The sequence below is a fragment of the Talpa europaea genome (assembly GCF_964194135.1).
Source record: "Talpa europaea genome assembly, chromosome: 12".
NCBI lineage: Eukaryota > Metazoa > Chordata > Mammalia > Eulipotyphla > Talpidae > Talpa > Talpa europaea.
In genome coordinates, this window is record NC_140079.1 from 102,771,083 (window position 1) to 102,795,698 (window position 24,616).

General features: G+C 71.5%; 3 protein-coding genes across 4 annotated transcripts in view; 1 reads left to right on the forward strand and 2 right to left on the reverse strand.

Moving 5' to 3' along the window:
* Positions 1–17,788, forward strand: part of IFT140 (intraflagellar transport 140) — a gene marked incomplete at its 5' end in the record, with an annotated part of 33,517 nt that extends 15,729 nt beyond the window's left edge. For both annotated transcript variants that reach the window (XM_084251617.1, XM_084251618.1), the window contains 12 exons: positions 10,109–10,286; positions 10,616–10,806; positions 11,136–11,231; positions 11,407–11,539; positions 11,612–11,755; positions 11,954–12,082; positions 12,158–12,340; positions 12,419–12,625; positions 12,697–12,909; positions 12,986–13,152; positions 13,803–13,944; positions 17,324–17,788. In XM_084251617.1, coding sequence (XP_084107743.1) covers positions 10,109–10,286; positions 10,616–10,806; positions 11,136–11,231; positions 11,407–11,539; positions 11,612–11,755; positions 11,954–12,082; positions 12,158–12,340; positions 12,419–12,625; positions 12,697–12,909; positions 12,986–13,152; positions 13,803–13,944; positions 17,324–17,530 — 1,990 coding nt within the window. In that variant the 3' untranslated portion in view covers positions 17,531–17,788. The remainder of the gene's footprint in view (positions 1–10,108; positions 10,287–10,615; positions 10,807–11,135; positions 11,232–11,406; positions 11,540–11,611; positions 11,756–11,953; positions 12,083–12,157; positions 12,341–12,418; positions 12,626–12,696; positions 12,910–12,985; positions 13,153–13,802; positions 13,945–17,323) is intronic.
* TMEM204 (transmembrane protein 204) lies at positions 825–8,136 on the reverse strand (the record flags this gene model as incomplete). Its single annotated transcript, XM_084251067.1, has 3 exons — positions 825–1,355; positions 5,304–5,459; positions 7,881–8,136. The coding sequence occupies 3 exons, from the start codon at positions 8,134–8,136 to the stop codon at positions 1,111–1,113; spliced, it is 657 nt and encodes a 218-aa protein (XP_084107193.1). The 3' UTR covers positions 825–1,110.
* A 29-nt stretch (positions 17,789–17,817) lies between the features above and the next one.
* Positions 17,818–24,480, reverse strand: TELO2 (telomere maintenance 2; the record flags this gene model as incomplete). Its single annotated transcript, XM_084250276.1, has 20 exons — positions 17,818–18,025; positions 18,212–18,327; positions 18,450–18,514; positions 18,643–18,742; positions 19,074–19,165; positions 19,356–19,520; positions 20,057–20,128; positions 20,256–20,372; positions 20,459–20,550; positions 20,626–20,714; positions 20,854–20,955; positions 21,096–21,175; positions 21,502–21,638; positions 21,793–21,934; positions 22,067–22,135; positions 22,281–22,383; positions 22,562–22,709; positions 22,873–22,941; positions 23,505–23,782; positions 24,164–24,480. The coding sequence occupies 20 exons, from the start codon at positions 24,478–24,480 to the stop codon at positions 17,916–17,918; spliced, it is 2,463 nt and encodes an 820-aa protein (XP_084106402.1). The 3' UTR covers positions 17,818–17,915.
* Positions 24,481–24,616: the final 136 nt, after the last annotated feature.

A 24,616-nucleotide genomic window follows, 5' to 3' on the forward strand; every position in this document is an offset into this window, starting at 1 on the left:
TGAAAGGCAAAACTAAAGACGTGAGGCCAAGTGGCTGCGCACACGGCCTCTGCCAGGGCGCCTCACCCCGTCCGCGCGCCCTCCAGAGCCGGTGGCGGCTCCCGGGGACAGCAGCCAGCCCCCTGAGGCCCGCTGCAGTGGATGTGATGGAGGCACCTGTCCGCTCGGCCGGGGTTCCGGCGCTCGGGCACGTGACCGGCTGCATCCGCACCGTTACTAGAGGCGTGCGTCGTGGGGGTCCCGTTCCCCTTCCTGAATGTTGTGCCGTGTGTTTGAGAAACCAACCCGTCGTGGGAGCAGCCGGGAGGGAGGCAGCGGTGCGCGTCTGCGGTAGCTGGGTCCTGGCAGGTGCGGGCCTGCGTCAGCGCCGTGTGTCCCCACATGCGGCCCGTGCTTCCCAGAGACACGTCCACGGGGCTCAGTGGGCTTCCATGCCCAGAGGTTCTCACGCGCCGCAGGCTGACAGCGGCAGAGCTGAGGTTCCGGCAGGATCAACAGGCAGGCCAGAGGCCAGGCCTCCCCTGGCCCCACAAGCCACGGCTCCCGGCCCCCGGGAGCCTGCCAGGTGTGGAAGGGCAGCCCCCCATCAGGCCAGATGCAGCCTGCACCCCGAGGTGCAAGCTGAAGAGTTGGCGCAGCCCACGGCTATCGTCTGGATCGGGAGGCAGCACAGGGGCAGGCAAGGTGCCCACACCCGGCCCGCGCCGCCCCCCCAGAGGACAGGGTAGATTGGTTCCCCTGCCTGCAGGGCCCGGTGTGGCCAGACTGAGGCGGAGGCAACAGCAAGGCTTGCGCTTTATTATAACTTAGAGATCGTAGCCGGAGGCGCAGGAGAGACATTACAAAGCCCAGGCGAAGCCGTGACCCTCTGCTTGTGAACGCGCAGTGTCCGGAGGGCCTCCCGCTGTCCGCGCCCCGGCCTTGACTGCCGCGTGGAACGGACTGGCACGGAGGCCGTGGACGCCACAGGCCTGTGACGGGGCGTGTGGCAGGCAACACACCTGCGTGGGACAGGTGTGCCCGGCTGCCTCTGCCCGACGGGAAGGCGCGAGCCCGTAAGCTTCTAGACCGTCCGCCACCGTGGCCGTACCCGGCCCTGGCGCCCGGCCCTCAGCACGGCGACTCGGCGTACTCGTTGTCCAGCCCCCGGCGCAGGCGCGCCGTCAGGGCCCGGCTGATGACGATCACGCGTGGCGCCATGCAGTCCTCCCGCCGGTGGAGAATGTTCCAGATGAGCATGGCCGCCGCCAGCGTGGCCAGGAGGCAGGCGCCGATGTCCAGGTGGCAGGACCAGGACAGGCTGGTGTAGGGGCCGACTCTGTAGAAGGTCACCAGTCCGATGACCAGGACGAAACCTGCAGGGCAGAGACGGGGTTCAGAACAGCACCTGGGCCGCGCCCTCGTGGGCGATGGGGAGGGGCTGCAGGCGCCAACCACCCCTCTGTGGGGTGAACAGAGCCTTCTGGTCCAGCTTGGGGGACCTGGCGCCGGAAAGGAGGGGCCGGAAAGGAGGGGCCTGGCCCCCATCGGTGTCGGAGGGGAAGAGCGCCAGGCGCCCGTGGAAACCGGCGTCACGCGGAGAGGTTGCGGTGCCGCCCGGCAGGGCAGTGGCCGTGGACTCCGCTGCCTGAGTTCCCGGGATGGCCGCTGCTGGAGACAGGCCTGGCCGCCCTCGTGCTGGCCTGTCTCTGTGCTTGCGCCCCACCCTCCCCCCGCTGTGGGCTGGAGCCTCCCCGGTTCTCCTGCCTGTTGGGGTCCCTGCGGCCGGAGGCACCCGCACCTGCCCAGGGCCTCAGTGGCTGATGTTCTAGAAGCAGAGGAGAAGCCGGGCTCTGCAGCCCAGCGCAGGGAGGAGGGCGAGAGCTGGGGCCCGCGCCCTCTGGGCAAACCCGCCTCAGCCTTTGCGTGGTTCGGCTTCAACTTGAAACAGCGTAGTCGGAGACAGGCTTGTTCCCCTGGCCGCGGAAAAAAAGCCTGAAAGCCGCCACGCCAGCAAGACGGAAAGAGCCTCCTGGAGCCGCGGGACAAGCGCTGCTGGGCCGGGCCGCGCAGCCGCAGAGGGGCCGCCCGGGGAGGGAGGGCGACCGGCCAGGCTGGAGCTCGGACACCGAGGCCGCTTGGTGCTCGCCCCGGAGGCCTTTCTGCCGAGACTTCTCAGAACACGTCCCGGCTCGTCCAGAGACCGCCCGACGAGTGTCCACACAGGCGCTGAGCCCTCCCCAGGACGCGTGTCCACACCGCCCGCCTGCCCGCCCGCTTCCCAGGCCCCGCCTCGCCCCTGCCGGCGCAGCCCGCGGGGACCCCCGAGAGCCACAGAGCTGCGCCGGCAGGGGCGCAGACGCCCCGAGCACCACAGACGACGAGGGGGAGACGGGGCCGGCGCGGGGGGGCGCAGACGCCAGAGAGAAGCACGCGTCCAGACCAGGCCGAGGCGCTGCATTGCGAGGAGCCGGCCCAGCGGGGGGAGCCCGTCTGAGAGCCACGTGCCCTGGCTCCAGAGGGGCCGGCAGGGCAGGGCAAGTCCAGCCCCAGGCCTGGCCGGGGCCGCCTTCTGCACGGCGGGCTTGGTCCGTGGCTATGTCGGTGGCTTCAGCCGTGCTGTCCGGGGCCTGGGACCCGCCGCCGCCCCAGCGCTTGGCCTCGCCACACGGCCTGTGGGCTACGTCCTAGGGGGGCCGGCCTGTGCCCAACCTGTCCAGAGAGGACGGGTAAGAGCCGGTCAGAAAGCAGGAGCAGCACCCAACGCTGGGACCAGCAGGGCTGCAGGTGCGAGGGGGGCGTGTCCGCCCAGGGCTGGGTCAGACGCTGACTCAGGCCCTGAGGCGCCTGGGGAGTCTTGTCCACCTGACAGCGTTTTCCAGAGGCCGGGACGCGGCGTGTGGGCGCTGCAGCCAAGGACGGGCTGCCCAGGCTCAGGGCCCTGCGCTGGGCCCTGGCGCGGTCGGCTGGGATGCTCAGGAGACCGTCCCGGCGGCCCCGAGCGCCTCCGCCTCTGGGAAACCTGCCTCTGGGGACAGGCGTCCTCCGCGGAGCCGCTCTCTCCCCCTCCCGCCGCCGGGCACTGTTGCGTCTCGCTGGCCGCGCTCGGCTCTCCCGTTGTTTGCGGTGTTCGTTCTCGTTCCGCGGCGGGGGGCTGAGACCCACGCCTCGCATTTCAGCTGATTTCGCGCCTGTAGCTGGGGGTCCCGGCCCTGAGGAGTCCGGCTCGTCCCCCCGCAGCTGCGGCTGTCCACGGTCACGCACTGGCCTCGCTGGCCCTTCGTCTGTCGAGGGCGCTGGGGCTGCTTGCCGAGGGGGTGCTAGCGGGGACAGCGAACCCCCCGGCTGCGGGTGCGCCCGAGTTGCGCGTCCCAGCGCAGGAATCAAGTGCCGAGAGGCTGGGGCCCCAGGCGTGCCGCTTCGGGATCCCCCGGGGCTCAGGGGACAGCAGTGGCTTTCTGGTCCCGGCCCTCGCCCACGGCCTCCCGCTGCGGGTCCACGCGGGGCGGGGGCATGAGAGGGAGGCAGCCTCCTGGCCTTCCCTCCGCCGTTGCCTTTGTGCCTTTGAGGCTCCTCGGAAGGTTGGGTGTGGCCGAAGCCCAGGGTGGTAGGGGGAGGGAGAGGATTTGGGGGTCAGCCCCTCCTGCACCCCACCCATCACTGGAGCGGCCCCGGACAGCCCTGCACGGAGCCAGGGGCTGGGCTGAGCCAAGGCTGAGGGCCCGGAGGAGCTGGGAGAGAAAGGCCTGGGCTTCGCGTCCACCGGTGCCTGCGACGAGAACATGCAGGGCGTGGGGGGGCCGGGCTCCCCATGGGCACTTGGTGCCCGAGCGCCTTCGCCACGGAGGACACGGGCTTTTCCAGGAGTTCTCCAGCTCGCGGGGGTGGGTGGAGGAAGGGATAGAAAGGAACTTTCCAACTTTAAGGAAAATCAAGGTTAAGCTTGGGAAACTGCAGGGAGATGGGTCCCAGAGCCGACCTTCCACCCCGCCCACCCCCCACCCCGGGGCCCTCGGCTTTCTTCCCGCCCGCCCGCCCGCCGCATGACAGGTAACAGCAGGCGTTTCCTCGCCGGGCAGGATTTCCTGGCGCCCTCCCGGCGCTGCCGGCTGCTCAAAGCGCAGGAAAGAGACCGACGTCTAAATTTAGCAGCGGGGCGGAGAGAGGCTGGCGCAGCCCTGCTGTTGGGGCGGGCGAGCCGGGCAGGCCTAGACGCGCTTCCTTTCTGGCCACAACAGACCGGCAGGGGTGCGGGTCAGACTCCCCAGAGAACTATCCCGACCCCGCGCCCACCACCCCTGCTTCTGGCTCTTTCCACTGGCCTGGCCCTGCTTTCCAGAGGTGGTGCTGGCAGGGAAGTGTGCAGGCAGGGAGCCCAGGCCCTGCCCCGACAGGACAGAACCCCCCCGCCAGGACCAACCCTCCCAGGATAGGCCACCCCCACCAGGACAGGCCCTCCCCAGAACTGGCCCCAGGAGGCCTCTGGCAGCCCCGGCCCCACGAGCCACAGGACAGCTGACTGTGGCCAAGGGTTTTCCCGCTGGTTGGTCCTGCTACCTGGAAGCTGAGCTGTTGAAGCAGCTTGCAGGATGCCCCCCCACACCCCTGCTGCAGCTCTCGGGCCTTGGCACTCGTCCTGGGGCTCGTCCCCTCGCTGGAGAGCAGGTGCTTTGGGTCCAGGCCTCCCCTGCCCGTCGGAGCCCCTATCTCTGGGGCTGCCAACACCCCGCCGGGCTCGCCGGCTCAGTGAGACCTGGGGACCTGGCAGAGGGGAGGTCCCACCCCACCTGTGCCCTTGGCCTTGAGAACCCCCGTTTTTAGGTGGGTAAACAGCTCATCAGTAGCTCCCCAAGTTCACAGGGACCGAGACACGGCACTGGCCCCTGCGACTGTGCGCCTCCACCCCGCCCCCGCCCTCTCCTGCCGCCCTTAGCCTCGCTCTGGAGCCTGGCGGGGGGGGGAGAACCTCGCCCAGCCCTGCGTTTGGGGGCCTGTCCCCACAGAGCCACTGGTGACTCCCCCAGCCCTGATAGTTACAGCTCAGCGCCCACCCCGGCCGGCCTTGTTGCGGGGCTCACCAGCCCCGCCTCTGTCCAGAGCCCCAGACCCCGGGTGCCAGTGCTTTACGCCCTCCCCGGAGGCAGCGCTGGTTTCTAGGAAGTTCCAAAGAGGCAGGGCCACTCACGGCCCCACCTCGATGGTCTGTGGCTGGACAGGGCGTCCTCGCCCACCCGGCGCGCAGGAGAGGGTGCCTGCTACGGAGACGTGGCAGCCACCGTGCCCACGCCCGCCGGGGCAGGGGTGGCCCCGCGCCGGGTACTCACTCGCCAGCTGGAACGCAGCAGCCATGGCCTCTTCCCAGCACTGGGACTCGGGCGACATCAGGGGCAGGCCTGCCAGCCCCAGGACGAAGGTGAGCTGGCCCGCGGCCAGCGCCGCCGTGGCCACCAGGTTGCAGGCCCGCATCATGTCGAACTGCACTGCAGGCGAGAGGGGAGGCAGGTCAGGCGGGCCGCCCGCTCTTGGGCCTTGTCTCCAGACCCGCACGGCCCCTGCTGCTCAGCCTCGCCCGCCAGCGGGCCTGGCCTGGGGCACCGCCACCTCCACGGCGCTGCTGCTGCTGCGGAGAAGGGGCCACGGACAGGCGCCCGCCGGCCGCCAGGCCAGAACTCGGGTGGCCGCGCCACGTCCCGGCCCTTCTCACAAGGCTGCGCTCACCGGGCCGCGAGCAGGGTGGGCCCAGCAGCCCCAGCTGAGCCCTGGCCCGGCCTCTGGCCTTCTCCGCTGCAGCCGGCTCCGTGTGCTCCCGGCTACGCCCGGCTGGCAGGCACACCCCCAGCTGCTGGCCACCGCGGTGCCCCCCTCGCCCACCCTCCCATCCACGGGGCCCATGGGCACCTTCCCGGGAGGACTTTCCTGGCGCGGCTCCCCTGGGTGTGGGCTGGCCCTGGGCACCCTTGGCAGGCTGGGGCGAGCGGGGTGTTGGACGCCCAGGGAGGGCGCTGGCCCCAAATTCTCGTCTCCCTGAGTCCAGAAGGCTGCAGGGCCCACGACAATGGAGACGCCCGGCCCAGCTGCAGTGCAGGTGCGTGGCCACCCCAGCGGCCACCCAGAAAGCAGGGCTGCAGCGTCGGGAACACAGGCAGAGCCCGTGGCAGGGTCCTCTGCCAGCGTGGATGTGGCGCAGGCGGCCCCGGAGCCCCAGTGTGTGCGGCTCGCTGCACGGAGAAAGGCGTGACCGTCAGCCCTGGCACCGTGGCCTTAAGCCCTGGTGAGGGACAGTGGGATCACCACTGTCCCGGGCCCACGTGTGCCCCCAAGGCAGCCGCCCAGGGTTCAGGCCCTTGTGCCAGAACCTTCTGGCCACCTGCAGGGCCCCCAGCTGGTGGCACAGCTAGCCTGCTGGCTGGCCTCGGTGGGCGGGAAAGCGCCGCCGGCTCCAGGGCATCTCCCCTCCGCCCCTGGAGGCTCTGGACACGGCCCAACGGCCTCAGGGCTGGCATCTCCACTCACTGACACTCCCTGGAGAGCCGCCTTTACCGCCACTCTGAGAGGCGTAGGGTCAGGAGGCGGTGGGCCCTGCGGCGGGCAGCGTGGTGGGTGCTGGCAGGAACCCCCCGCACCTGGCTCTGGAGGCAGGGGAGCTGTGAGCGCACAGGGTGCAGACGCAGCCCCTGGGGCCCCAGTGCATGGGTCACGGGCCCAGCAGCTTGTCTTCCCCAAGCGCGTCTGCAGCCTGGCCAGCCTCCGCCCTGGGCCTGCCGTGCTCCCCGCCAGCCTCCGCCGCCGGCCCGAGGCACAGTGCCGCAGGGTGAGGGGGGCACCCGCTGGTGGTGCGGGACCCCCCCAGAGAGCCAGGCTCAGGGCGCCCTGCCTGCAGCCGCCCCCGTGGGGCCCTGGGCCTGGAGAGGGTTGCCCACTCGCCCCGCGTGGAGACGTGCGCCCAGCCTGCCCGGCGAGAGCCCCGCCTGCCCAGCCTCCACGCTCAGAGACGCGCCTGCACGCGACACAGACACAGCCTCGCGAGGAGGGGCGCCCGGCTAATGACAGCGTCCACGCCCCAGCTACCCGTGCTGCCGGGCGGGGTCTTTCTCCAGGACCCACCAGAGTGGGTGCTGGCCCAGCCAGCTCGTGGCCATTGAGGCGTCGCGGGAGCTGGGCCCCAGGCCCAGCAGGACGCGCAACAGCTGCCCCTCGGTGACCGGGAAGGGCTGGCTGTGTGCTGGCGGCCCCTCGAGGCCAGCCCAGCCCAGCTAGCACTGGGCTGCCTGCCTGCTCGCGGCCTCAGATCCTCACTCTGGATGTGTCACACGTCCCCTCGAGCCACACGGCCGGGGTGTGGGTGGACAGGCAGGGTCCCTCTCCGGGATGCGGGCGGCTGTGCCTCCAAGAGCCTTTTTTGCCTATGAAATGCCAACCCCCGGGGCCAGGCTCCCCACCCTGGGCCTGTCCCCCTGCTGTCCCTCAAGGGCCCGGGGCCCTGGGCAGCACCTGCACGGCCTGTGCATCCTCCAGGCGCAGCCCAGCTGGGCCTCACCCGCTGGTGTTGGGGTGGAGGTGCAGGCACCTCGCGGGTGGCCCAGGGGCAGTGCCACAGCAGAGCAGGCCCGGGCGAGGCAGTGGGGCTTGGGCCCCCCCCCTCGGTCCTTGGCTGCCTGCCAGCTTCCCCGCGTGCCCTGGGCCCAACACCCCTGCTGCCCAGCTGAGCACCCCGCAGGAAGCCCCCGGGGACATAGCTTGGACCCCTCGTGGCCTCGTCTGCTTGCTTGGCACCTGGAGCATGTCTTGCTGGGGCTGCTCCAGAGCCGCCTGGGGCGGGAGCGGGGGGGGGGGGGGGGGGGGCCCTGCTGCTCCCGCTGGCACGACCCCTGGCGGCCCAGGCACAGAGCGCCATGACTTACGCTTGACGGTGCCGCGCGACTCCTGGAAGCCCGCCGAGTCGGAGCCCCAGCCCAGGGTCTCGCAGTCCTGCCCGGGCCTCAGGCCTGCCCGCGCCCTGTCCGCCAGCCAGCAGGCCCGCCACAGCCCCACGCTGCGCCGGCGCCCGTCCTCCAGCGTCTGGAGCACCCAGCGGGGGGTGAAGGCCGCCGCGTTGTTCAGGATGAGAGAGGCCAGGGCCACCAGCACGGCCGCGGCCACCAGCTTCTGGACAGTCATCGCTGGCAGCGGCGCGGTCCTGTCCCTGGGAAGCGCGCTGCTGGGCCCGGCTAGAGGACGTCACCGCTCATCCTCGGAGCGGGCGGCCGGGCTCGGGGCAGGGCCCTCACGGCCCACCTTGCCCGCCCCCCTGTGCCCGGAGCAGGGCCCGGCCGGAGCTGGTGGGGGCAGCGGGGCCCATCCCAGGGGGAGGCGGGCACCGGGGAGGCCAGGGGCGCGAGGCCGAGAGGCTGTGGGGCCTCTTCTCCCTGGGCGGCGGGACGGTCCGGCCACGTGGGGGCGGGGCCGCGCCTCGGCCTGGGCCGCCGGGAGCTCAAGCTGTGCGGCCGGCGGGCTGGGCTGCTGCTCGGGGCTGCTGGGGCCCTGCCGGGGCCTCCGCCGGGCGGTCCTGGAAAGCAGAGCCTGGGGGAAGTGCGCGCGCCTCCCAGCAGAGAGGAAATGGCTGTTTTTGAGGCTGTTTTTGGTGATCTGGAGGGCGTAGCCAATCGCAACAAATAGCAGCCGGCCACAGCAGCCAGACACACAGGATGTGCTTCCTGATGGGAAAGGCGGGGGGCCCCAGCCCCGCTCCCAGGCCCCTCCCGGCCGCCCCACCTTCCTCTGCCAGAGCCGCCCGCTGGCCCGTCTGTCCCACGCTGACCACGGCGGGTGCAGGCCGCTGCCCGGCCGGCGGGCACTCAGGGGCCGGCGCACACTCAGCCATCGGGCCCGCTCCTGCCCGCCTCACGCCAGCGCCCTGGTCACGGGAAGGTGGCCGGCGCGGCTGTCAGCACGGGGCCTGCCCCGTGGGGGGGCGTCGGGCCACAACAGGGGAGTCACCCAACTGGGCGTCCCCGAGGTGCAGGAGGAGCCAGGCCTGGGCAGAGCCCCTGCCGGCGGGAAGGGCCGACGCGCGCCCCGCATCCCGCCAGCCTGCGCCCCCGCCCCCGCCGGGCGCTCACCCACTGCAGCGGTGAAACCCCTTCTGCCCGGCGGCCAAGGGCAGACGCCCCAACAGCCACCTAGGCGTGGGGACCCGCTCAGGGACAGGCCGGTGAGCCCCTCGCCCTTGCGCACCGCCGGCCGCTGCGCTGGGGAGGCCCCGCGTGGCTTCCCGTGGACACCGGCCAGCCGCCCCAACCCCCGCCTCGCGGGAGCCTGCACTGGCGGCGACTCTCCCGCTGCGATGGACAGTGCTGACCACCCGCGCCCTTCTGCTCTGAGCCCCAGCCCCGAGGCCAGAGCCGCCCCGACCTCACCATGCTCCCCTCTCAACAGCCGGGTCCCCCCACGGTCCAGGGCCACTGGCCACCCTGGGTGGAGTGGGAGGCGGGGGCCAGGTGCAGGCCCTGAGATGTCTGGCAGCCGAATGGGGGCCACCCTTGCTCCCACACGCAAATGGGCCGCGCCTGAGAGCCGAGGAGCCGGGATTCTGGGCGCGGGGGCACTCGCGGCCGGGCTGACCGGGCTCCACTCCCCAGCCGGGGCTGGCCCAGGCACCTGCTCCCGGGCCTGTCAGAGGCACAGGAGCTCTGCCCGGGGCTTGGCAGCGGCCGAGAAGGAGTCCCCAGGTCACAGCTCAGGCACTGCGGCCAGCAACGTAGGCCAGCCCCGCCCCAGGGGGCCGGGGGATGGCGGCCTTTCCCTCCTGGCCTGGTGGACAGACCCTGTGGTGGCCCACGTGCCCAGGGCTGCCGCCCCGTGGGGCCCCTGCCCTGCCCCTGGGAGCAGCTAGATGCCAGCCAGGGTGCTGGGCCCGTGGCCCGGGCGGCCCTGCTAGTGCAGGCCACGAGCCGGTTCCGGCCAGCGGACGTCAGCTGTTTCCAAGCTAAGGTGCGGGGCGGGAGAGCCACGGAGGCAGGCCGTGCCCTAGACACACCCGGCGGGGAGGGGTCCTGAGGTGCCTTCAGATTGGGAGGACTGGCAGGCGGCACCTGGCCCCCGCCTCGCTGGACCCTTCCCCGGCCCGCACTGACCGGTGTCCTCCCCGCAGCGAGGCCGTCTGGGGCAGCATGGCGCGCATGTGTGTGAAGACCCGGCGGCTGGACGTGGCCAGGGTGTGCCTAGGGAACATGGCCCACGCGCGTGGGGCCCGGGCCCTGCGCCAGGCCGAGCAGGAGCCCGAGCTGGAGGCCAGGGTGGCCATGCTGGCCATACAGCTGGGCATGCTGGTGAGTGGGCCCCGCCCGAGATGGGGGGGAGGGCCACCACAAGTTGCGAACCCCGAGGCCAGAACAGTGGGGGCCCGGGCCCCGGCATCTGCATGAGCCGGCCTCTGGTGACCAGTGGGGCCGTGAGGAGCCCCACACCTTCCCGTCTGCCTGGAGCTGCACCCGCCCCCGGCCCATGGGCCCCCCTGCGGCCAGGACACTGCCAGACAGGCTGGGTGGGGCTGGCTCTGTCCAGCCTCTGTGGGTGTGCCTCAACCCCCATGGGCAGCCCTTCGGTGGCCCCGGGCTGAGCCAAGAGCCAGTGAGTGATGCCCCTGACCCCTGCGCAGGAGGATGCTGAGCGGCTGTATGAGCAGTGTGGGCGCTATGACCTCCTCAACAAGCTGCACCAGGCCAGTGGGCAGTGGCAGCGGGCGGTGGAGCTGGCTGAGCGGCGAGACCGTGTGCACCTGCGCACCACACACTACAACTACGCGCGGCACCTGGAGGCCAGCGGGGAGCGCAGCCTGGCCCTTGGCCAGTGAGTGCTTGGCCACAGCTGCTGAGGGAACACCCCGGCCAGTGGGGGGTGACCTCTTCAAGCCACCTGGGAAGGTTCTAGATGGAGCTCCCGGTGGGGGCTTCAAAGGCAGCATGAGTTCTGTGCTTTAGGAAACCCCGGAGCGCCCCCTCTCCGAGCCACTGGCCAGACCGCAGTCCACGGGGGTGTGGCTGCAGTGCTGACCTGGGCAGGGCCACCCCGACCCCCTCCGTCCATTGCTGGGTCCTGAGAGGGGCAGCAGCGCTTCCTGCTGGGTGCCAGGCCGGCGCCCCGCCCACAGGCCTGAGCCAGGCCCATCCTCTCTGCAGCTACGAGAAGTCGGACACACACCGCTTCGAGGTGCCCAGGATGCTCTCTGAGGACCTGCCGTCGCTGGAGCTCTACGTGGACAAAATGAAGGACAAGTGCGCCCGCCCCACCGGAGGCAGCATCTTGGCCCTCGGGGTGCAGCCCCCAGGACTCCAGCCCTTGGGGCGCGAAGGGACACCCTCTTTGGCCGGTGTCCTGGGCTGGGAGCGGGGCCGGCCCTGGGGGCGCCAGCAGTTGGGGGGGGCCGGCTCTGAGGGTGCCACCCCGCAGGTCCCTGTGGCGCTGGTGGGCGCAGTACCTGGAGAGCCAGGCGGAGATGGCCGCGGCGCTGCACTACTATGAGCTGGCGCAGGACCACTTCTCCCTGGTCCGCATCCACTGCTTCCAGGACAACATCCAGAAGGTGCGGGCGGTGAGGGGCGCGGCGGGTGGGGGGGCGCGGCTACCCCTGGCGTCTCCCCTGCTGTCTCCCTAGGCGGCCGAGATCGCCAATGAGACCGGGAACTGGGCGGCGTCCTACCACCTGGCGCGGCAGTACGAGAGCCAGGAGGACGTGCGCCAGGCCGTGCACTTCTACACACGCGCCCAGGCCTTCAACAACGCCATCCGCCTGTGCAAGGTGCGCTCAGGGTGCCCCTGGACCTGCTGTCGCTGGAATGCCCCCCCTCTGAGGGGCTGCCCGTGGGCCTTGCAGGTGTTCCTGGGCGGCCCTGCAGCCAGTGCACGTGGCGACCCTGTGGCGTCCAGGGCGGCGGGCGGGGTGCCCACCCATGGCACTGGCCCTGCAGGGGCCCCACCAGCACTGCCCCCCCCACAGGAGAGCGGCCTGGACGACCAGCTCATGAACCTGGCCCTGCTGAGCTCCCCGGAGGACATGCTGGAGGCGGCGCGCTACTATGAAGAGAGGGGCGAGCAGATGGACAGGGCGGTCACGCTGTACCACAAGGTGAGGGCAGGGCCAGCCTGCGAGGTGCCCCGGCCCCTGCCCCTGCCCCAGTGCTCAGGACCCTGCTGTCCGCAGGCCGGCCACTTCTCCAAGGCCCTGGAGCTGGCTTTCGCCACCCAGCAGCTCGCGGCACTGCAGCTGATCGCGGACGACCTGGACGAGAAGTCGGACCCCGCGCTCCTGGCCCGCTGTTCCGACTTCTTCCTGGAGCATGGCCAGTACGAGAAGGCCGTGGAGCTGCTGCTGGCTGCCAGGAAGGTGCGTGCCCCGGCCCCTCTCCGGAGGCCTCTCCCCGCGACGGGCCCCACCCGCTAGCCCCCGCCCTTGCCTCCGCAGCACCATGAGGCCCTGCAGCTGTGCCTGGACCAGAACCTGACGCTGACCGAGGAGATGGTGGAGAAGATGACCGCGTCTACTGGCCACCAGGACCTGGGCGAGGAGGCTCGGCGGGAGCTGCTGCGGCAGGTGGCCGGCTGCCTCGTGCGCCAGGGCAACTACCGCCTGGCCACGAAGACGTACGCGCAGGCCGGGGACAAGCTGCAGGTGAGCGGCTGCCCCGCACGGCCCGGCCAGCAGCCAGCGGGCAGCGAGCAGAGCGTTGGCTGTCTGCCTAGGCCATGCGGGCCCTGCTGAAGTCGGGGGACACGGAGAAGATCGTGTTCTTCGCGGGCGTCTCGCGGCAGAAGGAGCTCTACGTCATGGCCGCCAACTACCTGCAGTCGCTGGACTGGCGGCGGGAGCCAGCCATCATGAAGAACATCATCAGCTTCTACACCAAGGGCCGGGCCCTGGACCTGCTGGCCGGCTTCTACGACGCCTGTGCCCAGGTGGGGGCTCGCGCGGCCGCAGCCCAGCACTGGGGCGCGCCTGGGCCTGCCCAGGCTTGACGGTCGGCTCCCGCAGGTAGAGATCGACGAGTACCAGAACTACGACAAGGCCCACGGGGCGCTGACCGAGGCCCACAAGTGCCTGGCCAAGGCCAAGGCCAAGAGCCCCTTGGACCAGGAGGCCAAGCTGGCTCAGCTGCAGAGCAAGATGGCGCTGGTGAGGCGGTTCATCCAGGCCCGCAGGTGCGTGCCCGCGGTGCCCCGGAGCCCCCGCCCAGCCAGCAGCAGCCCGGGAGCCACTTCCAAGTCCCCCATCAGGGGAACCCCCACCCAGGCCAAGGTCCCCAGGGGCGGCAGCTGCCTGCAGGAGACCTGACTCTGGGTCCCTGGCGGTGGTGCTCTCCTGTCTGCTCCTGCAGGAGATCGGACCGGGGCCAGCCGCCCCCAGAGCAGGGCTTCCGAGGGCCAGGGCCAGGGGTGGTTTGCGCGATGCCGTGCAGGTCTCCACGCAGGGCTCCCTCTGGATGCAGGGCCGCGGGGGCGCTGGGCGGGCGGGGCTGAGGCCCTGGAGTGGGCAGGAGGCTGTCGGCTGGTCAGCTGCGCCCGGTTCCGGCAGGCTCCCAGCCCTCCTCACCCTTGCCGGGACGCGCCCACACTGACCACCTCGCGCTGGCAGCCCCCGGGCACCGTCCCCTTGGCACTGCCCTCAGGCAGAACAGAGGCTCCCAGCTCTGCCCTGGCCGGCCCAGGGTGGCGCCAGGCGGCGGAGCTTCTCTGGGGGGTGCGCTCATGGGCACTGACCCCCTGGACCCCAGCATCACACTTGGTGGGCTCATAGTGGGCGCCCTCTGGGCGGAGCCTGCCCAGCCCTGGACGCCCCACGCTCTCTACAGGGCGTACCCTGAGGACCCCAAGGAGTCGGTCAGGCAGTGCGAGCTGCTGCTGGAGGAGCCGGACCTGGACAGTGCCATCCGGGTCGGGGACGTGCTCGGTTTCCTGGTGCAGCACCACCTGCAGGCCGAAGACTTCCAGATGGTGAGGCCGCGGAGGGGGCGCAGTGCCCAGCGGGCTGGCTGGGGTACGGGGTGTCATGGGTTGGGGGAGCCACTGGGAGGAGCTGCCCCACACCCCACATGGTCTCTAGTCTTTGGAAAAGTCCCAGCCCGGTTGCTAGGCTGGTAGGGTGCTGCCCTGTGCTCGTGCCTCGAGCGAGGCCGCCGTCCAGACTGGTGCTGGCCAGGCCCCGCGGCTGCACCCTCTCCTGCCGCCTCGGGCTCCCTCCGTGGCACGCGGTGGCCTCCAAGGCCCTCCCTGCCGCTGTCCTCCATCCTCTGGGGGCCCCAGGCCCCTGCGCCCCACTCCGTGGCCGGCCACCTTCCCTGAGCCAGTGCATTGGACTCAGCCTTCCCGTCGCCCCAGGGGTCCCTTGTGAGACCCCTGTTGGCTTTTTTTTAAATTTATTACACATATAAGAGTTGGGGTGCAGGCCAGAGGTGTGGGGGGTGAGAGGACTCCCCAGAGTGAGCAAGCAACAGAACAGGCAGATCCACTGAGACACACTGCTGAGGGGAGCAGCGGGGAGACAGGCAGGGTCTGCTGTGACCTGTGGGCAGCTCCCTGGCCGGGGGTCACACTGGTGCCGCAGTGGCTGGCGATAGACACACGTCTTCAACTCCTGTGCCCTCAAGGAGGCCCCGGCCTGTTTTCCAAAGGGCAGAACCTCTCTACTGCAGCAGCTCCTGGCACCTGGAGCAGAGTGTCACTGCGTGATTCCAGAAAGTTCCGGGCGGCCAGGCCCCGCCCCATGTGGCCCAGGCCCCTGGCTCTACTCCCTGTGGGTGCTGGGTTCCTCCAGTAGCACCACGGTGGCCGTACTCTGCCAGGACCCCCACCAGGGCCAGCTGGTTGTGGACATGTCTCCCCTTTGGGCAGGCGTGGGGCCGGGCCCGGCTGGCGGAGGACATGCGTGTTTGGCCAGCACAGGGGCGGGCCCTCCCCGGCAGCTCTCGGCTGGCGCTGCCAGCCATGGTCAGAGACCCACTGCCCAGAGGTTGGGGCGTGTCCTCAGGCCCTTGCTGGCCACTTAGCCGCCTCTTCGGGGCCGTGTCCTCCAGGCCTCCCCCGACTGCCCCACCCAGGCCAGCGCGGCCCGGAAGGTGCTGCCCCTTTTGGGCTGATTTTTGTTGTTTCGTGGTGATTTCAGCACAGAGGGACCAAGCTCGGGCCGGCGCCAGCTTTGTCTCCCTGTCATGCCACCTGTGGGCGACCGGCCCGAGGCCGTGGGCCTCCTCCCAGACGCCTGGGCCGGCCTCGTGGGTCCTGCCGGCGTGGGCGGCGCCGTAGAGTCTTGACCTTGTTTTAGTTTTGTTGCTTCTTTGAAACCCTCGTGTCTGGCTGAGGTGGGGTCAGGAAGCGCTTCCGTGTTGCCAGACACCTTGGGGTCGCCGCGATCGAGCCCCTTGGCATTTCACTTTCCGGCATTTGCTGCTCGTGCTCAAGCCCTGCTCCCGCGCTCGGCCCCCGGGGCCGGGACCGTGCTGTCTCTGAGTGGCGAAGGCCCGCCGCCGGCCTCCCAGCGCACTGAGTCGAGGAGCGGGGCGGCGGCCCATCGGCCCTCTCGAGGCGGCGCACCGAGTTGTTTGCTGTGAGGGAGCAGCCCAGCCTCCGTGAAACACTTGTCCCTCCGGGTGCAGGCGAGCCCGCCGGCCGCGTGCCCAGCGTGTGGGCTGCAAATACCCGCGGGTGCCGGTGGCCGGCCTCCAAGCCGCCCCCCCCCAGGCCCTCACCCCACCCCACCCCCGCGGCTCTGCTCCCAGAAGGGTTCTGCCTCCCGTGCCGGGAGCGCAAGTTCACCCGCCTTCCCTCTGCGACTTCTCCCCGCATCCGCCCACCCCGTAGCCCCCCTGGGCCTCCCCACCCCCCTGCCATCTGCTCTGCTGTCTGGACAGGACTTGCCGAGCCCCGTCCACGCCGTCCTTTCCTGGGCCGTCCCCGACCTGCTCTGAACCTTTCCGTTCAGATCTTGTCCCTTTTTTGTTTCTAGAATTGAAAGTGGGTTTTGTTCTCATCTCTTATCCAAGATTTCCTGTTTCTTTACTCACTGACCTGCACTTTCTGGGCCCCGAGTCTATGGCCCGGCATCGCTGCTTCTCCAGCACCTGCTGCCCACTCTCTCCAGCCCCCAGCGCGTGCCTTTCTCTTGAGGGTTTTCCTGTGTCTCGCGTCCACCTTTTCTCTGTCTGCGTCGTGAGCGCGGTCACCCACTGCAGAGACTCTGGATCCTGTGACACTCGTCCAAAGCATCCCTGCCTGCCTGCCTTCCCGGGGGGTGGGGGTGGGGTGCACTTGGCAGGCTCCTGGAAGCCTGGCCCGCAGGAGGTCAGGACAGAGCGCAGACTCAGTCCCGGGGCTGCCGCGCCCGCCTTCGCCCACCATTTCCATCCCCTGGCCCTTGGGGGACAGGGCCCTAAGTCGTCTCCAGGGTTCTCTGCTCCTGGAGAAAGCTGCAGAGACGCGAGGAGCCGCGTGTTCTCAGCACGGACAGGCCAGTGTCCGCAGCTACCTGGTTCTGCCTCACCCCGTGGGAAACCGGCGGGGTCGGGAGTTCTGAGTCCGCTGTGAGTGCAGGGCGTGGCCTGCAGCTTGGCTGTCGGCACTGCCTCCCCGATGACCGCCACCCCACGTCCAGACCCCACCCTGCGCCGAGTGCCCAGAGCCGGGGCATCAGGACAGCAGGCGCGGCTCTCTGGCTGGCCCTCCCGGGCTTCGGTGGCCACGTCCACGCCCCTGCCAGAGCCCCGGGATTCCGCTTGGCCATCTCCCTGCATCCCCCGTGCCCCCCCACCCCCGGCCTCCCTGCGCCCAGCGAACAGGGCTGTCGCTTACCAAGTGCGTCACATCCTCCCACTCTGCCCCCAGAAACCATCTTCTGTCCCCATAGCGGTGAGCCCTGCACACACCCAAGCCCTTGCCTTTGTGCCATGGGAACGGAGTCGCGCCAGTTTCCCCACTTCGTGGCCGTGGTTCTCTGGACAGGACACGGCCCGCCCTCCCGGGCCCACAGGACCCCCGAGCTGCAACCCCCACCAGCAGTGGGGCCGGGGGTGGGCAGGCCCAGTTAAGTGGGTCCCGGGAGAGGCAGCCTTCCCCGCTGCGCCAATGGGCGAGGCCCGGGGGATGGAGCAGGCAGTGGGGGGGGGGGGGGTGGGCTGCTCTCCGGGCCTGCCTGTCCACATCAGTGGGCGAGCAGCAAGGTCTCCGGCCCCCCCACCCCCGGCTGCCGGCCGCCCTCCGGGAGCTGCCCGTGGGCCGAGAGTCCCTCCCGATTCACCCCAGCCCTGAACGTGCTGTTCTTGGCTCGTGGGCCATCGCTGCGGGCTGACCACTAACCGCAGGCACTGTTGTCTCCACCCAGGCCCACAAGTACCTGGAGGAGATGCGGAGGAGGCTGCCCTCCGCCAGCCTGTCCTGCTATGTGAGCCAGCGGACAGTGGACGCGGTGCACCAGGGCCTGGGCCTCCCGCCGGCACGTGCCACGCCTGAGCCCACCCGCCATGGCAGCACAGAGGGGCCCAAGGAGGAGGCCGAGGAGGTGCTGGAGGAGGTGGACAGCGAGCCCTGAGGCCGCGCAGAGGCCCTTCTGGGCCCACTCCCGCTCAGCGGAGCCGTGGGCAGCCCCCGCCCCGCTGCTGTGCGCCCCACACGCTCCTGAGGGCCGGACGACTGGACAGCAAACAGGCCGCTGCCAGCAGGAATCGCGGCTCCTGACCCCGGGCCCAACGGGCTGCCGGGAGTGGCCACCCTACTGTCCAGGCCGTGCCCTCCTGTGGGGTGACACGGCGTGCACCCCAATAAAGGCTTTACCCAGTGGCCCGTGTCTGGCGCAGCAGAGCCACGGGCAGCCGGGGCTCCTGGGCACTTTGCTTTATTTTGGGAAAGGGGTGGGCGCAGGACAGCAAGCGGCCCCGGCTCCACCCGCAGGGCTGTGGGCCACAGAGGCCGTCAGATCAGGCGCTGGGGGACGCGGGGAGCAGCCGGTCGCGCAGCCGCTCCAGGAGCAGCAGCGCCCTGAGAGCCAGCGCCCTGCAGTCCTCGTCGGGGTCCTCCTCCGCCACACCTGAGGGGGGCGGCGGGCACAGCTAAGGGCCGCCCCTCCCGCCCACACCCACGAAGCCCCCGGCACCCAAACCAGACAGAGCGGGTGCGGCCAGGAGGCCCTCCACAATCAGGGCCTCGCCCCGGGCAGTGCCGGAGCTCTGGCTGACCCCCCGCAGGAAGCCCCGGGCCCCCACACCTGCCTCACCTGCCAGCCAGCACCCGGCCTCCAGCAGCTCGTCCGGCAGGTCCCCCAGCAGGCGCTGGGCAGGCACGCTCAGCAGGACAGAGGAGAGGGCGGTCAGCAGGCCCTGGCGCACATAGCTGCGGCGGGGTGGGTGGGGATGAGCGGCCGCGGAGCCCAGCCTGGCAGGGTGGCCCCCAGGCACCCCGTCCCACCACCACGTCCACATGGCGCCACCGCCCCCTGCCCCGAGACCACTCACGCGTCACCGTGGAAACGAAGGGCCCACACGAACTCCAGCAAGGCCTTCCCCATGGGCACGGCCACCTGGGGACACAGGGCTGGTGGGCAGGGCTCCGCCACGCCCACCCACTACTGGGCAATCCCTGCCTGACCCGTCCTCGGGTCTCAGCTCAGGCCTCCTGGCCCAGGTCCTGACCGCTGGCCCAGCTCACCGTGGTGTTCACCGCCAGGCACATGAGAGCCCCTAAGGCGTGGGCCAGCCTCCCCAGCACCAACTGGTCGTCTCCCAGGAGGTCAAAGGTCACCAGAGGCCTGCAATAGAATCCAGCCAAGGGGGGAGGTCCCGGGGCCGCCTCCCCAACCTCCTGGGCCCCATGTGGCCAACTGCCCCGATGCCTCTACAAAGCCCCAGAGACGAGGGCGGGGCTCAGATGTCACCTTGCCTGTCGGAGCCAGAACAAGGGCTGGAAGGTGGCCACCCCGCCCCCCACCCACATGTCCGGGCTCAGGGGCCCTCCACGAAGCCTCCTTGCCTATCCAGGCTTCCAGCCACCCCAACTAGGTGGCAGCCCCTGCCCATCCAGCTCAGACCCCACCCGGGGCCACCTCCCACCCATGGCCAGTCTCCAGGACACCCACTGACCTGTCAAAGCGCTGAATGAGGGGAAAAAAGAAATAGCCGACCACCAGGTGGAACTCGCTGGGGCCACCGTCCGGCGCCCGCCTGGCAGGACCCTGCAAATGCAGGTGCTGTGGGTGTCTGCGCCCCCAGCCAGGCCCCCCGTCCCGTGCTGGGCCAGCAACACCCCCAGTGGCACAGGACCCCTGCCACCTGGCCACAGTGGGGGCGGGGCAGGCACGAGGCCAGTCCCACCCCCGCAGGCCGGCGCCCCACGCTGCGTGTCCACCGTGAGGCCAGGCTGACCTGGGAGAAGCGCCGGGTCTTCCGTCTGATCCGCTCGTCCACCACCGCGCGCCAGGCAGGGGCCACAGGGCCGCCAGGCTGGGAGGCAGGCGCCGGGGGGCCGCTGCAGGGAGCCCCCGCCAGGCGCCCGGGGCGAGAGAGCTCCTGGGCAGCCAGCACCAGCACCTGGGGAGACGGGCGGCTCGTCGCTCGGGCAGAGGTGCCCTTCCAGGACGCCAGCCCCGGAAAGGGAGCCAACCAACTGGGTGCCACCCCACTGCAAGGGGCAGCCCTAGAGCCGTACAGCTGGGGACGGGAAGGGCGGAGCTCCGCATGCCCAGGCGGCTTCCCATCCCCCAACCCACCTCGCAGGGCAGCGTGGGACGGGCCCGGGGTGCATGGTCCTTCGATGCACAGCCCCAGCGTGGCCTTTGCCACGTCGTGCGACCGTGGCCAGGCCGCACCCTCACGCCTGACTGTCCCCGCACGGCTCCTGGACCGTTCTCGTCACCCCGCAGGGAACCCGGGCGCCCACCCCCGAGCCTCTGCTGCCCGCAGTGGGCCCCGCTCGCCTCCGCGGCGGATTTACTGCGTGTGAGCGCCATCGCGACAGCGCCTACTGGACGACGACGCGGCCGAGGAAGCCCCTCAGCAGGAGCCCCTTCCTGTCCCCCGGCCCCAAGGGCAACCCAGGTCCCTCCATGGGGCCGGGCCGCACTCACGTCCAGAACGTCCATGCGCTGCCGCAGGCTGTAGTTGAGGGCGTAGAACTGCGAGGTCAGGTACTCCGCCACCTGGGCCGGGTGAAGGGACGTTGGCCACACGGCCCGGCACCCCATGTGTCCCTGTGCGCGCACCCGTCGCGCCCCTGCCCTGCCCTGCCCAGGCCGGAGGGAGCCAGGCTGGCCCAGGCCGACTCACCCGGGCCGGGTCCGTGACCGTGACGGCCACCAGGGCCCTCTGGCGCAGGCCCTCGAATCCCGCCACGCTGGTCTTCTCCTCCAGGTGCAGCAGCACCTTGGCCAGCTCCACGCTCACCTGCACACGGAGGCGGGGCCTTCAACCCCAGCCCGGGGACCTCTGGTCGGGGAGGGGTGGGGCGGGGCTCCCCTCTGCCCGCTCACCTCCCGAGTGGCCGTCGGGCTCCTGGACACCAGCCCCTCGAGGGCGCGCAGGGCCGCCTCCCAGCGCTCCCAGTCCTCGGACGCGGTCAGGGCTGCAGAGGACCACACCCGTCGGGCCTTGGCCCGCAGGAAAAGGAACAGGCCGCCCCGGCCGCCCCCCCGCGCACCTTCCAAGCAGTCCCGCACGTACGCGGGGGCCTTGCTGCTCCTCAGCTCCCCGTCGGCCGCCATGTCGTAGGGGACCAGGTCGTCGTCGCTGTGGGCGCATCAGGCGGACGGAGGCAGTGCTGTGGGTGTCTGCGCCCCCAGCCAGTCCCGCCCCTCTCCAGCCCTCCCCAGCCCTCCCCAGCCCGCGTCCAGCCCCTCCCGCTGCAGGGGCACCGCCCCGCGCCCACCTGTCCAGCTCCGCATCTGAGCCCTCCAGCCGCGCCTGGGGGTCGCCACCGCCCGCGGGCTCTGTGTCCGGGGTCTCTGCGGCGAGCGGAGCAGTCGACGGGCTTGTGGGAAACAGACCCCCAAGTCCTCAGAGCCCCGCGCTCTTGAGCCTCCGCTGCTGCTCTTGGCGACTCGAGTCCAGAGGACGAGCGATCGAGGCAATGCCCACCCCCGCCGCCCAGCGGGCTCGCGCTGCCCTCACCTGGCCTCCGGAGGGCCGTCGCCCCCAGGCTGGGCAGGGACCAGGGCCAGTAGCTCGCGACTCAGCTCGTCCTCCTCATACTGCAGGGGCAGGAGCAGGGGCTGGGGTCGGGGGGAGGGAACCCCGCGCCTACAGCTCTTCCTCTTCCAAGTCCGGGGGGCGGGGAGGTGCCGGCCAGCCAATGGCGGAGAGGCCCCACCGCCGGGGAGAGAAGTCCGAGGGGATAGCAGCTGCCCCTGAGCGTCCCTCCGCTCCACCCAGCCTGGGGCCCCGGGCGTTTGGCTAAGACCCTCGGGCACCACGGGCGGCTGAGGGGCCGCCACCACCGCAGCGCGGCCTCCATGGCGGCCAGCAGGTGGGGCGGGCAGGGGCTCAGTGCCCGGGGCTGGGTTTGGCCCTGGCTCACCTGGAACTTCAGGGGCGGCCCCTCGGGGTGGATCCGGGCACTGGCCACCTCAGCCACGATCATACCCAGGCGGCGCACGGGGGGCAGGCTGCTGTCCAGGCGACACTTCACTCCTGCCATCAGGCTGGCCAGCAGCTCTGCAAGCACCATGCAGGTGCTGAGCATGCGAGGCGGGGGCGGGGCCAGGCCAGGGTGGGGACAGGGCCGGGGGCCAGGGCGGGGCCAGGGCCGGGGCCAGGGCCAGGGCAGGCACGTCCATTCACCCACCCGCCCACTCGCCTGCCCACTCACCCGCCCGGCTGTCCCGGAGCTCAGCCTCCCCGAGATGCACAAGGCAGAGCAGGATGGCCGCGCTGACGTAGCGCTGCTGTGCCAGGGGCGCGTGGCGGACGGCGCTGCTGCTGCCCCAGGTCTCCAGCAGCTCCTTCAGCGCCTGGGGGTGCAGAGCACGGGGCCTGGCCTGGCAGCCCTGCCAGGGCCTGGAGCACCCGGCCATCGGCGCACCAGCCCCAGGGCGCCGGCCGCCCCCCAGACAGCATGCCCCCACCTTCCCCCAGGCGCGCACCTGCACAAGGAGAGGGCGCCGCTGGCTGTCCATGGCCAGGTACCCCAACAGGCTCCGCAGCATGGGTGTCTGCGAGGATAGTGGGCATTTTGTCGCTGCGGCCAGGCTGGCGCTGATCACCCACCCAGCCAGCTAGGGGCACGGGAAGGGGGCGCCATTTCTTGGCAGCTGACCCCGCGCAGGCCAGGGCGGTGCCTTGGCAGCAGCAGCTCACCGAGTATCCGCACCGCAGCAGCAGCAGCTTCCGGGTCATCACAAACTGGGCCTTCCTGCTCTTCAGCACCAGGTTCCCCAGCAGACGCGACAGGACCTCGGGCCTGCAGGGCAGGGGCAGGGGTTGCCCGCTGCGCGGCCTCAGCCAGCCTCCCACCAGGCTCCTGCAGGGGACGGCCGCACGGGCCGGGCAGCACGGGGCGCAACCCGGAGCCGGACCGCAAAGCAAGGTAGGCTAACCCCACCCCGGAGGCGCGTCGCAGCGGGAGGGGCCGTGCTCACCCAGGGGCGGCCTCCACAAGCCCGGTCAGCACGGCCTCCATGGCCCGATCCGGCACCTGCTCCACCAGCCGCCAGCAGACCCGCTGCCAGAGGCAGCTACCCTGGGTGAGCGCTGCCAGCCGGGGCACCATCACGCCCAGCACCTCCTCTAAGACAGAGGCAGACCCTGAGCCCCGGGTGCCCCGGCCACACCCCCAGGGCTCCATACACCCCTGCACACAGCCCACGCCATGGGGCCGCCGTCCACTCCCTGAGCGAGCGGCTGGCCACGCAGACATGGGAAGCGGCCCCGCCCACCCAGCAGCACTCACTGCGCCTCCCGTGGACACAGGCTCTCCCGAGGACCTGGGACACGAAGGACACGGAGCAGTCGGAGCCGCCTGGGGGGAAGGCGGGCGTCAGGCGGGGCCAGCAGGCTGCTCAGAGCTGCCGGCACGGGTCAAGGGCGCCAGAGACCAGCTCCCTGTGTGGCCGGAATGGAGACCGCAGCGGGCGCAGGAAGCCAGGCCATCAGATGAGGGGTCAGGCTGGGGCCGCTCCTCCAGGGCCCCAGGTCAGACGGGGTGAGCAGGAGCCGTGCCCTTGTGCCCCAAGCAAAGGAGCACGCCCCCAACCAGCCCCACACCCCTGGGCACCGAGACCCACATTCCGCCACTGGGCCAACACCAACACCCACACGGCCAGCGGCCAGACACGTGGGTGCGCCCAGCGGGTGCAGGAATGGCCAGCGCGAGCCACCCCTGCAGCCACGGAGCCGCTGTTTTCCAGGTGGACAGCCACCGGGCTCGGAGAGCAGCCCCACCTCATCTGGCCCCATGGCCACCGCCAGGCCGGGCGCGATGATGGGAAGGAAACAGAAGACCTGAGCGACGTGTCCCAGGGGCGAGCGGGAGGGAGGGCAGGAGGCTGGAAAGTGGGCATGGGAGCCTGGGGGGGCCCTCACCGCGGAGGGAGTCCACCACGGCCTGCAGTGCACACACGGCCTCCTGGCCCAGCAGCGGGAAGTAGCTCTGGGGCAGGAACTCGGGCAGGTTCTCCTGCTGCAGGCGGTTGCCCAGGCGATCGGGCAGGCCCACCATGAGGGTGACCAGCGTGTCCTGGAGCAGGGGGAAGGCCGGGTCCTCCGGCTGCCGGCACTGCTCCTCCATCACCGCGGCCATCCTGCCGGCCCCCAGGAACCTGGCCAAAAGCTGCGCCATCTTCGTCAGCTGGAAGCTGGGGCTGAAGCAGAAGCAGCGGTGACCGGAGAGCCGGGACGCTGTCCCGCCCGCAGAGCCGGCTCAGCCGGGAAGGGGAGCCCAGCACACGGCAGAGAGTGGGGTCCTGCTGGCCCGCCTGCCCCAGCCACGCCGCGGCCACAGCCGACCCCGCAGGACTCACGGGCACCACCGCCCGCCCCTCCTGGTCTTCGTTGCCTCGGTGGCCGCACGCGAGGACCCCAAGGGGCCCCCCTGGCCGTCGCCGGGGGCCGGCGCGTCCCTGCGGAGCCGACCGCGGCCGGAGGGCACCGTGCGCGCCGCACCCGGCGCCGGCCCCGCTGGCCTCCGGGGCGCGGCCCTCCCCCGGCGGCGGCCCCGCTGGCCTCCGGGGCGCGGCCCTCACCCGGCGGCGTCGCGGATGGCCTCCAGGAGCGCCAGGAGCGCCGGGCCGGCCGGGCCCCGCAGGAAGAAGCCGGCCCCCAGCTCCTCCAGCCGCGGCCGGCCGGGGCGCAGCGCGCGCAGCAGGCCGCGCAGCACGGCGGCGAGGTGCGCGCGGGCGAACTCCTCCCGCTCGGCGCGCGGGGCGGGCGGCGCCGCGAGCCCGAGGTAGCGCCGCAGGGCGGCCAGGGCGGCGGCGAGCCGGGCCTCGTCCTCGGGGGCCGCCAGGGCGCGCGCGGCCTCGCGCACGTGCAGGCGGACGGCGGCGCGCGCGGCGTCCATCGCCCCCAGGCCGGGGCCGCCCGCGGCGCACGAGCCCCGCGCCGGGCCGCCCCGAGCCCGCGGGACCGACCCCCGGGACGGAGCCGCCGCGGGAGCCGGGGAACCGGAAGGGACGCGCGCGGGCCTCCCGTCTGCG